At 41.3% G+C, this 15,793-nt stretch overlaps 1 protein-coding gene across 1 annotated transcript in view; it reads left to right on the top strand.

Annotated features, from left to right (window-relative positions):
• The window catches only part of TTC21B (tetratricopeptide repeat domain 21B), a 78,983-nt gene that overhangs the window by 51,757 nt on the left and 11,433 nt on the right, over nucleotides 1-15,793 (top strand). The window contains exons 22-26 of the mRNA XM_025994123.2: nucleotides 623-704; nucleotides 8,742-8,892; nucleotides 9,098-9,259; nucleotides 11,279-11,474; nucleotides 14,664-14,888. Coding sequence (XP_025849908.2) covers nucleotides 623-704; nucleotides 8,742-8,892; nucleotides 9,098-9,259; nucleotides 11,279-11,474; nucleotides 14,664-14,888 — 816 coding nt within the window. The remainder of the gene's footprint in view (nucleotides 1-622; nucleotides 705-8,741; nucleotides 8,893-9,097; nucleotides 9,260-11,278; nucleotides 11,475-14,663; nucleotides 14,889-15,793) is intronic.

Raw genomic sequence — 15,793 nt, 5'->3', positions numbered from 1 at the left:
AGTTACAGAAAAAAAAAAACTGTCATTCTAAGATGGTGTGTTTCTGAGTTTTGCTTTGCTTCCTCATTTTTGCCTGGGTTGAGGTGTGCATTGCTTTTCAAACAGCTACATAGATGACAGTGTGTGAGGTTCACTGAAAGTTATCATTATAGCTAAAAAGAAATTTAAAAAGTATCCCTTCTAAAACACACAATAAGAAAAGCTCAGTAGATCTTGCTCATTTTATTCCTTTGAAATATTTAGGGTTTAAGAGTGTTTGGGGTCTTTAAAAATCTTCTCGTCATTTTAGCCACGTCCAGGGAGGCATCTTTTCTATGATAACACATAGAGCGTGCAATTCCCTTCAAATTTCTATTTTTAAAATAACCACTTGAGACATATTTTCTGCTAAAAATAAAGTTTTGTGAGCAGAGCGATCTGTTTCACATCTTTAATTATCTCCCGTTAGGCTGATATCAGGGCTAATCTGCTGAAGGTATACTTGAATTTTAAGCGGCTCCTTTTTATAAACTTTGCCCTCCTCTTGTTTTTCGTGTGTGTTTACGTAGCCCTAAACCTTGACAGGAAAGGATACGCTTTGTCAATACGGCAATATTTTTAGAACCAACTTTTACCTTTATAGATGATGGCCGACCTCATGTTCAGAAAACAGGACTATGAACAAGCGGTGTTTCATTTACAGCAGCTTTTAGAGCGCAAACCAGGTAAATATCCACTGATTATGTTTTTATAACACAAGCACTTCTCTTCTCCTCCTTTGCCTGTTAGGGAAGCCTCGGGTGAACCCAGCTGTCCACGTATTCCACGCTTGCCCTTGAGCAGCAGGAAGAGCTGTAAGGCAAACGCAACACCATTGACTGCCTCCCGTTAAATTATGACCACAGACCCCAGTGGGCCCTCACATGCTGCCTGGCAGCTGCTGTGTTTCTCTAGTGAATTCTCTCACTCCAACTGCTTTGTACACTTTCTCCTCCCTCCTCAAGCCTCCAGTCCCCTTTCCCCCTTCCCTGTTCTCAGCTAAAAATGCTGCCTCCTACTTGAGTCGGAGGAACGACTGGAAGAGAAGGTCTCCATCGGCCTGTCACCAGGCCTGCCTGCCCCCAGCGACTGTCCTCCCCGGGTGTGCCCCCCATGCGCAGCCCCCTCCTCCTGGAGGGCTCTCCCCCTCCACTTCTCTCTCCTGCCCCCTTCTTGGTTTCCTCTGTCTGCAAGGAGCCTGGTGTGAGAGCCCCTTGCTGAACCCATTCTTAACTCTCCAGTTACTCTTCCTTCCAGCTGCTGCTCCATTCTTGCATTGTCCTTCCTAGCAGATTTCCTGTAGGCGGCGTCCACCCATGCTGTGTCCCCTGTGTCGGCTCGCCCCCGGGGCCCAGGGCAGCCCCTTCTGCAGGGCAGCCAGCCACTCGGTGCGGCTGGATCCTGCATCCACTTCTTCCTTTTTTTTTCAATAAATTTATTTTTTATTGGTGTTCAATTTGCCAACGTATAGAATAACACCCAGTGCTCATCCCGTCAAGTGCCCCCCTCAGTGCCCGCCACCCAGTCACCCCCACCCCCCGCCCTCCTCCCTTTCCACCACCCCTAGTTCGTTTCCCAGAGTTAGGAGTCTCTCATGTTCTGTTTCCCTTTCTGATATTTCCCACTCATTTTTTCTCCTTTCCCCTTTATTCCCTTTCACTATTTTTTATATTCCCCAAATGAATGAGACCATATAATGTTTGTCCTTCTCCGATTGACTTACTTCACTCAGCATCATACCCTCCAGGTCCATCCATGTGGAAGCAAATGGTGGGTATTTGTCGTTTCTGATGGCTGAGGAATATTCCATTGTATACATAGACCACAGCTTCTTTATCCATTCATCTGTCGATGGACACCGAGGCTCCTTCCACAGTGCATCCACTTCTTAGCTCTGGCGTGGATTGCTGGGCTCTTTGTGCTCAGCATGCCCCCCCCCCCTCCCCGAGAAGGGCTCTCACTGGCTGCTGGCCTGCTAGCCTTACCTGGGCTTTCCCCTTCCTATGGTCCACCCCTTTGTTAGATCTGTCTTCTCTTTATGACCTGTAAATCTCAGAATGTTCTAGACCGTGGCTCTTGAACTTTTTAATATTTTTTTAATCCATTCAGCCCACTGGCTGACTTCATCCAAGCCTGTGGCTTTATGCGCTGTGTGTGTGCTGGTGTCTTGCAGCTGTGCATCTCTGTGCTGACTCCTACACACCACCACCTGTTGACATTCCCCCTCGGCTGTCCCAGGATCTCAAGCCTAACATGTCCACAGAGAACAGTGGATCTTTCCCTCCCTTCAAATCTACTCCTTCTCTCATTCTTCTCCTTAGGAAATAGCATCACTACTTACCCACTTAGGCCCTAACCCTTTCTTTTTAAAAAAGATTTATTTATTTATTCATGAGAGACATAGAGAGATAGGCAAAGTCACAGGCAAAGGGAGAAGCAGGCTCCATGCAGGGAGCCTGACATGGGACTCGATCCTGGGACTTGAGGATCGCGCCCTGAGCCACCCTAGCATCCCAGGCCCTAACCCTTAGAGTGACCTTTGGCTCATCTTTCTCTGTACCACGTCCCGTCTGTCAGCAGATCCCCTGTTTGCTCTACCTTCAGGGTAAATCTGAAATCCCATCACCTTTTGCCTCCTGTGCTGCTGCCACCTGGTCTCCACCGTCATCTCTCACATAGATTTTTACTGCTCTCTTCCCGTAACTCACCCTGGTTTCTGTTCCTTGCCTCTGGACAGTTTAGGAATGCTTTTTGCTGAAAACAGAAAGTAGCAGAGAATGCCCTCCCCCCTCGAAATTCCAGTGGCCCAAGTAATTATTGCTTTTTAATTTTTTCTCTTATGTACAAGAAGTTTAAAAGTAGATGATGCAGGGAGTGTCACAAAGGTTCCACAGTATCAACAGGACACCTGAATCCTCTGCCTTTCTCTTTGGTCTCCTGAGAGTGCCCTTCCATGGCCATCCTGTATCTATAACACCTCTTACTGCTCTGCTTTCTACCTTGTGTGTGTGTTTTAATATCACCCTTGTAAAAGAAGCCAAAATAAAAATTATTTTTTTTAAGATTTTATTTATTCATGAGAGACACAGAGAGAGAGAGGCATAGACATAACATAGGCAGAGGGAGAAGGAGGCTCCCTGTGGGGAGCCCAATATGGGACTCCGTCCCAGGACCCCGGGATCATGACCTGAGCCAAAGGCAGACGCTCAACCACTGAACCATCCAGGTGCTCCCAAAACAAAAATCATAAATCACAGAACAAAAACATCAAGTGGCCCGGAAGTGTCTTTGCTGCTGTGTTTCCAGGACTTAGAACAGTATCTGGTCAGCTTAATGCTCAGTGAATATTGAATAGAAAGAAGAGTGGAAGGAGCAAAGGAAAGAAGGGAGACGGAAGGAGGGAGGGGGGAAGGATAGGGAGGACAGGAAAGGAAGGTGGAAACAGTCCTGGTATTAGCTGTGTTTTTACCAAGGAGAGTGAGAAGTCCTAGAGCTGTCATTCAGTTCTTGTCAACCCTGGTGGCTCCATGGTGGGCCGATGGCACAGGCCATCAGAGCTCCCCAGTTTGGATGGTGTGAACCCAGGGTGGTTCTCCTTCCAGCAGGGCAACTCCAAGAACCATAAGCCCTCTATGTGTTATAGTTACTAATGCTTATACCTTTAAAAAACTTGAATTTGAGGGACGCCTGGTTGTTTCTTGCCCCCATGGGTCCCAGCTTCTGCTCTGTGTTAATTATGTCAACACCTTACCCCCTCTACTCTCTGAGAGTTCAAAATACAGGCCCATCCTGCCCACCCAGTTGCCCACAGCTGATTCTTGCTTGCTTTAAGCCTGTTATTTTTCTCTTGCTGCTCCTCTCCTGGGTTCCAGACTCCGTTTTGTCCTTTCCTTCTTCTCTGAACTGCCTCTTAAGGGAACATACATGCTATTTTCCTTCTGTCTCCAGCTGTTTCCATGTAGCAGCACTTTCCTCTGAGAGAATAATCCATCCTGGTTTCTTTAAAAAACACACCTTTGCCCTTGTGAATATTTTTAAGTCCTTGATGACATTAGGATGCTCACCTAGAAGATTTGAAGAAGCCCTCATCTGTCATGTGAATTTCATCTCAGCCAAGTAACTTAGCATCAGCACTTTTTTAAAATAAATAATAGTCAAATTGACTGGCAGCTTTGGACTGTTTATAAACAAGTACAAAATAAATTATTTGTAAATTCAGCGTAAGGACCTTGTACTCCAGAAATAGCAAACATCAAATGATGGGTATCCACACCTCCAAATCCTTGTGTGTTTCTTTTCCCTTTCGCCTATAGTGTACTTTGCCTTCGTTATTCTTCTTCACTATCCTTCCCAACACATAGTCCAAAATATACTCACCCTCTGCCAAGAACAAAAGCTTGTGTCTTTCTGGCACCACTTAGTAGAAGATGCCTTATGTGCTGCTGAGTAGGGTGATCATTTACCTCGATTTGCCTGAGACTGAAGGATCCCCTAGATAATGCAGGAATTCCGAAACTAAAAGAAAGAAGGTCTCAACGATCTGGGATGCATTGATTACCCCAGTCCTGGATAACTCCCTTCATATACTTCTTTATTTCTTTTAGCAATTGCCTGAAAATATTTGTGCATATATTTGTCTTCTCCACAAAACTGCAAACTCCTCAAGTTTGTGGGGATCACGTCACGTTCATCTTACATCCCTGGCATTGGGTACATTGCCTGACACATAGATGGTGCAAAAGAAATGTTTATTGGCTGAATGGATCAATGAATGACTCAAATATCTAGACATTTAAAAATATAAAATGTCAAGAAAATTGTCATTGTCTATGTCGTTGTTATGTTTTTAATCTTGTGTTCTATGCTTTATTCCTAGTAGGACTCCTTTCACAGATCTGTTTTATCAGAACTATTCTAACACCTCTGTATTTATACTTTCCGCATGGATTATAAGTCATCCTTAGCAGCACATACCTTAAATTAATGCTGTATTTTAGCTTACTTCAGAAATACACTGTCTAATTTGACTTAATCTTAGTAGAGAATCCTTCTTATGGGTGGAATTACTGTTCTCTTGACAGATGACACCTCTTCTCTTTCAAAATCTCCATCAGGCAAAGTCTCTCTCTGGGTTTTCCCTCCCTTCACATCAACTGCTGAACAGGGCCCATCAGGTCTGACTGCAGAGGAGCCTCTATCACACACAGGCGGCCTCTCCTAGCCCCTGGTCACCCGGCGGCCAGCGCAGGTTCCACACTCACCTTCCAGCCTCTCGGCTCCTGCTGCCCCACACCTTCATAGGACTTCATCTCACTTTCATAAATCAAAAGCTGTTCTTTTGCTTAAAATTGAGGATGGCTCTCCAGGGTAGTCTAAAATCAGCATTCTTTTGATAATAAGATAGCCTTAAATTATTGGTCCATTTGCACCTCTTACCCCTCTTTTTCTGCTTTAAGATCTAGAAACCTTGGACTTACCAGCACTCCCTGAGCATCACTGCTCTGTCTCCGCACATACCATCTGCCCCCCTCGGAATGTCTTTGCTGCCTGGCGGGATCCTCCTCTTAGCCTTCAGGCTGCCCAGAAGGCTGATTCTGCGTGAAACCTCCAGCCTCCTGCAGGCAAAGTTAGGAATTCTGTGCCTTGTAATTCCATGTAGCACCTTATTCATGCCATATCACATCACACTATAATTATTTTGATATTTTCTCACTATCCAACAACAATTACGGCTAAGTTTTTTTTTTTTTTTTAATGTAATACATTTCAGTTTTCAATGGATTCCTTAAGTACGGAAATGTGCCTGCTGTCAGATTGCATGGTTAACCAAAAGACATTAATGTAATTTAATCTATCAGTGGTGATGATAATTTGAATGTATTTGAATAGTAATACATTTCAATAATATTACAAGGTGATAATTATCACCTAGCCTCCCAACGTTGACTTTAGAAAACATTAGCAATATGATGCACCATATGTATTAGCAATATCATTAAAAAAAAAAAAAAACTGGCAAGAAATTTTATTTTTTTATTTTTATTTTTCAAGATTTTATTTATTAATTAATGACAGAGAGAGAGAGAGAGAGAGAGCCGCAGAGACACAGGCAGAGGGAGAAGCACGCTCCATGCAGGGAGTCGGACGTGGAACTCGATCCGGCGTCTCCAGGATCATGCCCTGGGCTGAAGGCGGCCCTAAACCACTGAGCCACCTGGGCTACCCTGGCCAGAAATTTTAACCTTTATGTCCTGCCTCATCCAATACAGCTTCTAGATTCCATGAACTTATTATAGGTAGATACCCCTAGTTCCTATCAAAACTTTTTTTTTTATTTTTATTTATTTATGATAGTCACAGAGAGAGAGAGAGAGAGAGAGAGAGAGGCAGAGACATAGGCAGAGGGAGAAGCAGGCTCCATGCACCGGGAGCCCGATGTGGGATTCGATCCCGGGTCTCCAGGATCGCGCCCTGGGCCAAAGGCAGGCGCCAAACCGCTGCACCACCCAGGGATCCCCTATCAAAACTTTTGAACTTGTAAATATTCCTAATGACCATTGTATTTTTAAAGCTCTCTCATGATCTTGTTTTATTTGGTCTCAGTGGCATTTTGAGGGTCAACATTATATTCCTATTTTAAGAAAATCAGTAATCTTTGATTTAGAGAATTTGAGTAATTTGCTTGAATTTGTATAGCTAAATGACAAGAGTGATACATTTGAATCCTCTTTTTCTGAAACTCTATTCTTACCATGCTCTACTTTTTAGTGATGCTAAAAACCAGGAAGAAAAAAATCTTGAGACCCAAGATTATAGGCCTAGGAAGGCAAATGATACTGTTGTCATAACCTAGATTATCTTGACATCATATGATAGAGAGCCTACAGTGGTTTTTTATATATTTTTTTATTGTGGTAACATAACAAAATACATAGCATAAAAGTTACCATTTTAGCCATTTTTAAGTGTACAGTTCAGTGACATTAAGCAAATCCAAATTATTTTGCAACCATTATCATTATTCATCTTTAGAACTTTTTCATCATTCCAACTAAAATTCTGTACCCATTAAACACTAACTCCCCAAGGTTCCCTCTCCCTATCCCCTGGCAACCACCATTCTTCCCCTCTATGAATTTGACGACTATACTTTATGTAAGGTGGAAATGTGGTATTTGTCATTTTTTGCCTGGCTCATTTCATTTGGTGTAATGTTTCCAAGATTCATCCAAGTTGTGGCATGTTGTTAGAATTCTCTTCCTTTTTAAGGTGGAATAATATCCCTTATTTATTTATTTATTTATTCATTCATTCATTCATTCATCAAATGATGAACATTGGAGTGGTCTCCACTTTTGGCTATTGTGAGTAATGCTGCTGTAAATACTGGTGTACAAATATTTGCTTGATGCCCTGCTTTCAGTTCTTTTGAATATATATACCCAGAAGTGGACTTGCCAGATCATAGGATATTTTCTCTTCTTGGAACATAAAATCAAGGATTAAATTGCTTAAAAAACATTTGTTTGTGTCTTTTAATTCTCACTTACTCTACAAAAATGATCGGCATAACTTATATAATGAGGATTTTTGCAAATCTACTACTACGAATCCTGTGCTAACTGAAACTTGAGAGCCCAAATACCTAACAAAGCACAACTATAGAGAAATAAAATGTGAGCCATCAATATAATAGACTATTATGCAGCCATTTAAATCAACCATTTTTGAAGACCGTTTATTGACAGTTGGGAAATGTTTACTGTGTAATGTTGAACCAAAATTAAAATCCCAAATGTGCCTTCAATTTTGTATATATGTAAGCAAAGAAACAAATTTTTAAGCGTGCATTTAAGTATTGTCAGAATGATTTTCACTCATAAATATATGAAAGGAATTGTACCAAAATGTTTTAATTTCCAGCTGGTGGGAATATGAGTGATTTTTTTCTTCTTTATAGTTTTCTGTGTTTTTCCAAATTTTCTAAAATGTCCATGTATTATTTTTGCAATCTTAAAAACATTTTAAAATTTTTCTCAAAACTTAGTATTTTAGTGATGCGAAAGAACTAGATAGAATTGGGAGAAGGCTTTCTAGGAATCTGCCAGGAAATTATACTTGACATCAAAGAACTAAATCAATTCTTTTTTCTTAGAAGATAAAATAGGATTAAAACACTGGGACTAATCTGTTACAGTTATATTATGGTAAGCTAACATCCAGTAAATTAGTCACATATACATTATAAGGCAAGTGTAGAGTAAAATTTCTAATTGCCCACTCCAGACATTAGCACCAAAAGGTACCATTCTCACCCCCTTCCTAGGTGCAATGAGTGAGAAAGGAGGTCAGAGATAGACTCGGCCTGTGCAATCTCATCAACCCTTCTGAATTTTACAGTTTAGGATTTAGATGACCAATGCAGAGACTCTTTGTAGGTTTGGGTCCCAGGAACAGCTGAAAATTAAGTTATGACAAATGTACATTTTAATAAATTGGCTTGTATTTTATCGATTGGCTTCTCTCACTGTCCAGACCAACCGAACCTTTATCCAGTTGCTCACACAGTCTCTTTAGGGCTTTATAACCCCTAAGACATTAATTTTGCTTATATTTAAATTCTGCTCATTTGAAGTAAACTATATTTTAATGAAATTGGATTATAACTGTCAAAACAAGAAATATAAAATGTTGTCCATGTCTGAAATACTGTTTCTTTCTAGATAATTATATGACATTATCTCGTTTAATTGATTTCCTGAGAAGATGTGGCAAACTTGAGGATGTTCCAAGATTTTTCTCAATGGCTGAAAAACGTAACTCCAGAGCAAAGTTGGAGCCAGGATTTCAGTACTGTAAAGGACTATATCTTTGGTAAATCTATTCGTGATTAAATACTACGTAATAGTTATTTTCTTCCTTGTGAATAAAGTAGATAACCTTTCATTTGTCTTAAGATAAAACTGCATTTCAAAATATGTTAATGATTTTATTTACCAAAGAGGTTATAAATGACTTAAAGTTTGTAGTCAATGATTGAAATAAGTGATTTTTTTTTCTTTTTTAAACATCTAACAAGGTATACTGGAGAACCAAATGATGCCCTTCGACATTTTAATAAAGCTCGGAAAGACAGTGATTGGGGTCAAAATGCCCTTTATAACATGATAGAAATCTGTCTGAATCCAGATAATGAAACTGTTGGAGGCGAAGTATTTGAAAATCTGGATGGAGACCTTGGGTGAGTTATCATTTGACAAAGTATCCCTTTTCTGAAAACGCTTATTAGGGATAAGAAGCAAGGATACCTTCTAAAGGAGGGCTCAATTCTAGGACAGCACTGATGAAAGGTCAGATGAAAAAAATCATAGCTAGAATAGCTATTCTCTGAAACAAGCATGAAATGCTTTTAGGAGGTTTCCAGAACCAGAATAAGCAGGTTACGAAGACGCTCCCCTAATTACTCAAGTTGAAAACAAGGTAAGTTGTAGAATGTGATTACTTGAGTGAAAGCTGTCCACACAACAATGGTAACTGCTTAGCAAATGGTAGTTCTATGCCACACCCTGTGCCTCATACTTCATATGCATTGTGAACCACGCTCAGAATTAACTTGTCTAAGGTCATAGTAAATGATGGGGGCAAGATGTGGCCTGAGCTCTACGTGATTCGAAGCTCCTACTGGTAGCCTCTGTAGTGCACTGTGCTTAAATGATGTCATTGCTGTCAACCTGTGTTTGTTGCTTATTCTCAGAATTGGACAAGGCATGATGGGGGTATATAAGGATGTAAATGTATGAGGTATATAAGGTAGTTTCTGCCTTCAGGAGCAGGTAATTCACCTAGGAGGCAAGACAATATTCGAAAACCAATCTCTGACAAAGCAGAAATGGGTGAGATGGATATTAAGTGTTACAAGAATTCGTAGAAATCTTAGCAGTGCCAAGCAGTCAGGGGAAGATGAACAGAGGAGTGAGCAAATTAGAACCAGACTGCTGAGAGATTTTAATGACAGATTTGAAAGCTTGGATTATAGAGACCATTGGAAGTTTTAGAGCAAGGGGGAGGCATGTTTATGTTTGTTTTAGAAAGGTTAAGGTAACATACTGTTATGCAACTATAGGCTGTCCTCCTGGAAATCCTTAGCGAAATAGTTGAAAATACAAAACTGGAACTCAAATGGGAGGTCACAGCTGGAGATACAGGTTTGGGGGAGTGTGTGCCCAGAGTAGGTAGTTAGAACCCAACGAATGGCCCTCTTTGCAAGTAGAATGCAGTGAGAACTAATTTTGGGCATGCTAGCATTTAAGGGGATTGGAGGAGGAAGGGCAGTGTGGTAGAAAGAGACCCCAAACTGTGTAGTGTTACAGAAGGCAGAGGAGGGGAACTCTGAAGAAGGTCGCCAACAGTGTGAAGTGTTTTAGAGAAGATAAAGCCTAAAGCCTGAGAAAAAGACCATGTCTTTAGTGATTAGGCTTTGAGAGTTTAGTTTCCTTTTATTAATTGGTTTATATATTTCTTTAAAAAATAAGATAATTGTTATTACATACTCAAATTATTATTACACTTGAAATTTACAGCCTTTTGACAGATACATAATTTTATAAGGATTTTATTTATTTGAGAGACAATGCGAGTCGGGGTGGGGGGCCGCGCCAGAGGGAGAGGTAGAAGCAGGGTCCCCGCTGAGTAGGGAGCCAGCCTAGGAGGCCAGATGCTGGGCTCAATCCCAGGACCCTGGAATCATGACCTGAGCAGAAGACAGCCACCCAAGCACCCTAGATATGTAGTTTCTTTTCTCAAAGTCTGATAGGCAGGCTAAAAACACTGCAGTGCTTGGCACACAGTAGGTATTTCAGCAGGGTTAGTTACTTTTTTACTCCCTTCTTTCTTCCCTTTCATTTTCTGAGTAGAGCTACCCCTTGATAATTGTGTGATTCTACTTATCCTGAATTCTAGCTTGATATTAGCAGAAACGAACGCACGTACCACATGTAGATACCGTCCAATGTTTGTCTTCAGTCTAAAGTGAATAAATGTTTAATGATGTTTTATTAAAGCTATATTAATTGTGTTTAAATATAATGCATTATAACTGTGGTTCACTTTGTATTAGAAGAGAATGAGTGATATTTTGCAAAAGGAGTACTTGGCATTAGGAACAGAAGAGAAACCAGTGTACCCTGGGGCTCATTCTAATCTCAATGAATTGTACTTCATGAGTAATAGACACGAGAGATTTATTTTTAATTGTATACAGTAATTCAACTGAGAAGCAAGAATCCGTGCAGTTAGCAGTGAGAACAGCAGAAAAACTCCTTAAAGAACTAAAACCTCAGACCATTCAGGGCCATGTACAGCTTCGCATAATGGAAAACTATTGCCTGGTCGCTACCAAACAGAAGTCTAATGTTGAGCAAGCATTGAATACCTTCACTGAAATAGCGTCATCTGAGGTCAGTAGATTTTGTTTTTCAGCTTTATATTCTCTTTCCTTGGCAGTATAGAAATATGTATTTCAATTAGCTGTTTATGTTCTGAAGATTGACTTAATTACAAGAAAAAATTGCCTCTCTAGCTTGCCATAATTCTACACAACGTACCTTTGTTTCCAGAAGATACTCTTTTGTTGCTACTTTGATATGTTGTTGATATATTTTTTCTATTAGAATGGTAAATTCTAGAGAAAGGAAATTCTTCTTCAAAAGGGCATAAATTAACTCTCAGAGGACTGGCTCTATTGTCTGGAGGATTTCTGTGTTGTTTCACTTAATTGACTAAGTGAAAATAAACACCTGGCTGCCTTGCTGGCTCACCTTTTCACATAGGCAAACTTGAAATGTTCCCAACTCTAGGGCTAAATGAGATCAATACTGACAACTTGTAATTCAGTCATGCGAACAATGGTGGTGTTTTTTCGCGACACTGAAATACCCCCCCTGCAGTAATAACAGTAGTAACAACAATAATAATAATTAGAGCAAAGGCTTTCTTCTCTTTTCGGTTCGCCCAGATCCACCTTCTCGCTCTCTGGGTGCCCTCTTTTCCCCTCCCTCACATAGTGCTGTATTTCTTCAATACAGCTGGGAGTAAGGAAGGGATTCTAGGTCCCCACTCCATCAGCAGTGCGTGGTAGCTAGTTCTGAGCATACTCCTTGGGTTTCACGATCATCCACTCAGCAGTAGTGTAGGCCACCAAAAACCCATAATTTATGTCTCCAGAGGATATACAGAACTCCGCTGTGTATCCGTGTGGTTCAGAGGGCACAGTGGCAGCAGAAAGCTACCAGAAACTCCCTACAGTGGCCCCTTCCTCCTGCTTCCCACACCCCATGGGGGCTTTGGGGAGCTCACAGCTCCTGTTGCCATTTGAGAACAAGTATCCTAGATGGTGCTGAGTCACCACTGCCAGCCACCATGGAACTAACCAGCAAGGTAGCACCAGCAGCAGTGGCTTCCTGGAGCAGCCCTTCTGCTGACCCTGAAGTCATTTTCTTGGGGGGGGGAGTTGGGTGGAGGGCCATGTGGCAGTGGACGGATGAGAGTGGCTGACAAATAGAGACCAGAAGTAGGGGAGAGTGTTTAAATTGTGAGGTTTGAGGGAACACCAAAAGCAGTGAGTGACATCACGGCGGTTTCCTAGAAACACCAGTTTTTTGTGTTGGTGAGACTGCATTATTTTTATCAGTCTTACATATCTGATTAGTAATATCCTGCCCTCAAATCTGTGTACTGACCATACCGGCCAAAGACTGATGCATGAGCTGAAGTTTCAGAAACAGTGAGTTTTATCTTGCCCTGTTTCCTTTTAATTCATAAGCTGAGTGTATTAGAGATACTGAATACCCATTAAGCCGCCAGTGGGTGCTAGGCACAGTGGGAGTCGCAGAGGTGAACCAAGTGCAGTCTCTTCTGTCAAGTTTATCGTAATCCAGGGAAGATGAGGCAAAGCATACAGACTGTACAAACCAGAATCTAGTACATTCTGTCCTCGAGTTGCCGTAAAAGTGCTGTAGGAAGTAGTATTAGGAGACTGGGGAGGCCCTTTTGTGGAGAAGCATGCTCTAAGAAGAACCACGATAAATTACATTTTCACAGGCAGAGACAGAGAGGATACACTTTAGGGGCAGGGGAAAATGGGAGCAAAGGCAAGGAGGCAGGGAAGCGTCGGGCATATTCACAACACAATGTGGCATCCACGTTGATGGAAAAACAGGCACGTGACAGGAAGTCCCAGGACGAAGCAGTGGAAGCTACATTAAACCCAAGCAAAGCTTTCCACCTGCTTTCATCCTGTCACCTTGAACCAGGAGGGTGCGTTGTTTGTCGCATGGCCGTACTATCCTCCATAATCTCAAGTTGCTGCAGCTCAGAGTGACAGAGAAGGAGAAAAGCCAGCTGAACACCGTGGGATGTCTGCACCGGAAGAGACACGTGGGTCTAATGCAGGGGTTGGAACTCGGGTTTGTACCTTTAGAAACTATTCTTGAGTTCATTCAGGAGTGATCAAGCTGTGAGGAACTAATTCTAAGCAAACTCAAGGTGTGTGATATTCTCAAATCAGAAAACTTAGTTTTAAATGTATATTGTGGGGTATTTTTAGCATGTGACTAGATCCAGACATTTTTTACAGGAGCCTTCTTGTCTTGGACCATCCTAGGATCTGGCTGGCAAATTCAGAGCAGGCCTCTACTGTCTTTCCTTTCTCCAGGAGGAAGCAGAGGGCAGGGGTGCTCAATAATTGATGACATACTCCTCAGGTTTCCAAAATCTACCACCAGTTGGCTGGATTTGGCACTCAGACCTTTTGCCATTCCTTAATTAGGGGAACCAATTACACATTGGGTGTTTGTTGGTAGGCATAGAATTACAACCAAAATAAGTTTTATCTTATTAAAATCATTAAATCTAAGTTTTAAGATAAGTTTTATCTTATCAAAATTAAAATTATTTTCATCAAGCTCTAAGGAATTGTCCTTCTCTCCTCTGGGGTTGTTTCTGACTTCCAACCCTGATGATCAGTGTTGGGCCATGAACATACCACTCTACTGCCCTTTTGTAGCATTCCTTATCGGTCACCCAAACTTGTTATCTCACAGTGCACCTTTATTACGGTCATGATATTGTAGTTTCTGTATCACAGTTTCTCACCCTTTATCTTTTAACCTGAAGCCTTCCTCGTTATAAAAACATCACAGTCCCTCGGCAGAAACGTAAGAAGCCACCCTAGCTTTAGCAGAGATATACACATACTGGGTTTCCTGGGTAGATCCCTAATGGCTTCCATTTATTACCAATTCTTACTAGTTTGTTGGTTCCATAGAGTGACATTTTGTGACACTGAACTCTCTCTAAAGGACCATTGTGTTTTACAGACACTATCAAGCTGAACCGTGTGGTCATGGTATCTGCATACTTATTAATTTATTTTGGCCACATGTTGCCTGACCAAGTTTCCTCATGGTGGCTTGAGGCTACTTGGTGTATTGATGAAAGGCCACCGCACAGTGGTCTATGCGGAGCCAGATACGAGTCCACAGGACAGTTCTCATGTTGTGGAGCACTCGCTGCTTGCCATGTTTCCTTTCAAACATGGGGCATTAATCTAGAGTCTCTAGGGGATCTGAAGTGTTGCTTTCTTACAGAAGGATCACGTTCCAGCCATTTTGGGAATCGCAACAGCTTACGTGATCTTGAAACAGACTCCACGAGCCCGGAACCAGCTGAAGCGGATTGCGAAGATGAACTGGAATCCTATTGATGCTGAAGACTTCGAGAAGGGCTGGCTGCTGCTTGCTGATATTTATATTCAATCAGCAAAATACGACATGGCGGAAGAGCTGTTAAAACGGTGCCTGCGTCATAATAAGGTAGGTGATTGAAGAGTAAAAAAATAGTCGTTAACTTTTGATGTAGGAGCTTTCTGCAATAGGTCATTAGAGAATGTTGGTCCATTTCTAAGGATTCTCGTGTGGTTTTTTTGAAAAGTGTTTATTCTTACCACAATCAGGAAATAAACATTAATGAGAAGAAAGAAGCCATTTGTTCTTGAAAATAAAGAAAAATAGAGATTTATGCAGTTTCAAGTTTCAGCTGTGGTATGCCCCACTTACAGAAAGTGTTTATGGAATGTCAAGCATTTGCCTGTGATTATCCAGCTCATCCCAGAACTAATGAAAATTGCAGAAGAACGTTAATTGCGGACGCCTGTCCCTCCCATTAAGAAATACTCTAGATGAATTTACTGCAGCTGCATGTTGTTTTCACATTATTAGAATCCACTATGCATAATATATTTTCTGGGTAAAAGTCTTTTCAGCATTTAATTTGTTTATTAAAAAGTCCTTATCTTTAGGTATGAAATTGAGAATCTTCAAGTCCGTAGAAATCCAAGGTCTCTTAGGAACTACAGTGCATTTGGGCATTGCCAAAAGACTGTTTTATTATAACATTTTTTAAGTTAAGAATTTGTTAGTATTTGTTGAGAAATAATTGTACTCAACTTAGAAACTTGAGGATATTTATCTTTACAGATCCATATCAATTACTTCAGTGTTTTAATCATAGTAAATCTGTTTTATTCTCTTCCAGCAAATTAGATTACAAAGTGGATCTTTTGTTTTTAAAGAGCTATGGTCATCTAATGCTACTAAGTTACTTTCTTACGAACTTTAAAAACCTAAAACAGGGATGCCTAGGCGGCTCAGTGGTTGAGTGCCTGCCTTTGGCCCAGGGCGTGATCTTGGAGCCCTGGGATCAAGTCCCACATCAGGCT

Source organism: Vulpes vulpes, chromosome 3 (genome assembly GCF_048418805.1).
Source record: "Vulpes vulpes isolate BD-2025 chromosome 3, VulVul3, whole genome shotgun sequence".
In the NCBI taxonomy this organism is placed as follows: domain Eukaryota; kingdom Metazoa; phylum Chordata; class Mammalia; order Carnivora; family Canidae; genus Vulpes; species Vulpes vulpes.
The sequence above is the reverse complement of the archived record's forward strand: the minus strand, read 5'-3'. Positions and strand labels throughout refer to the sequence as shown.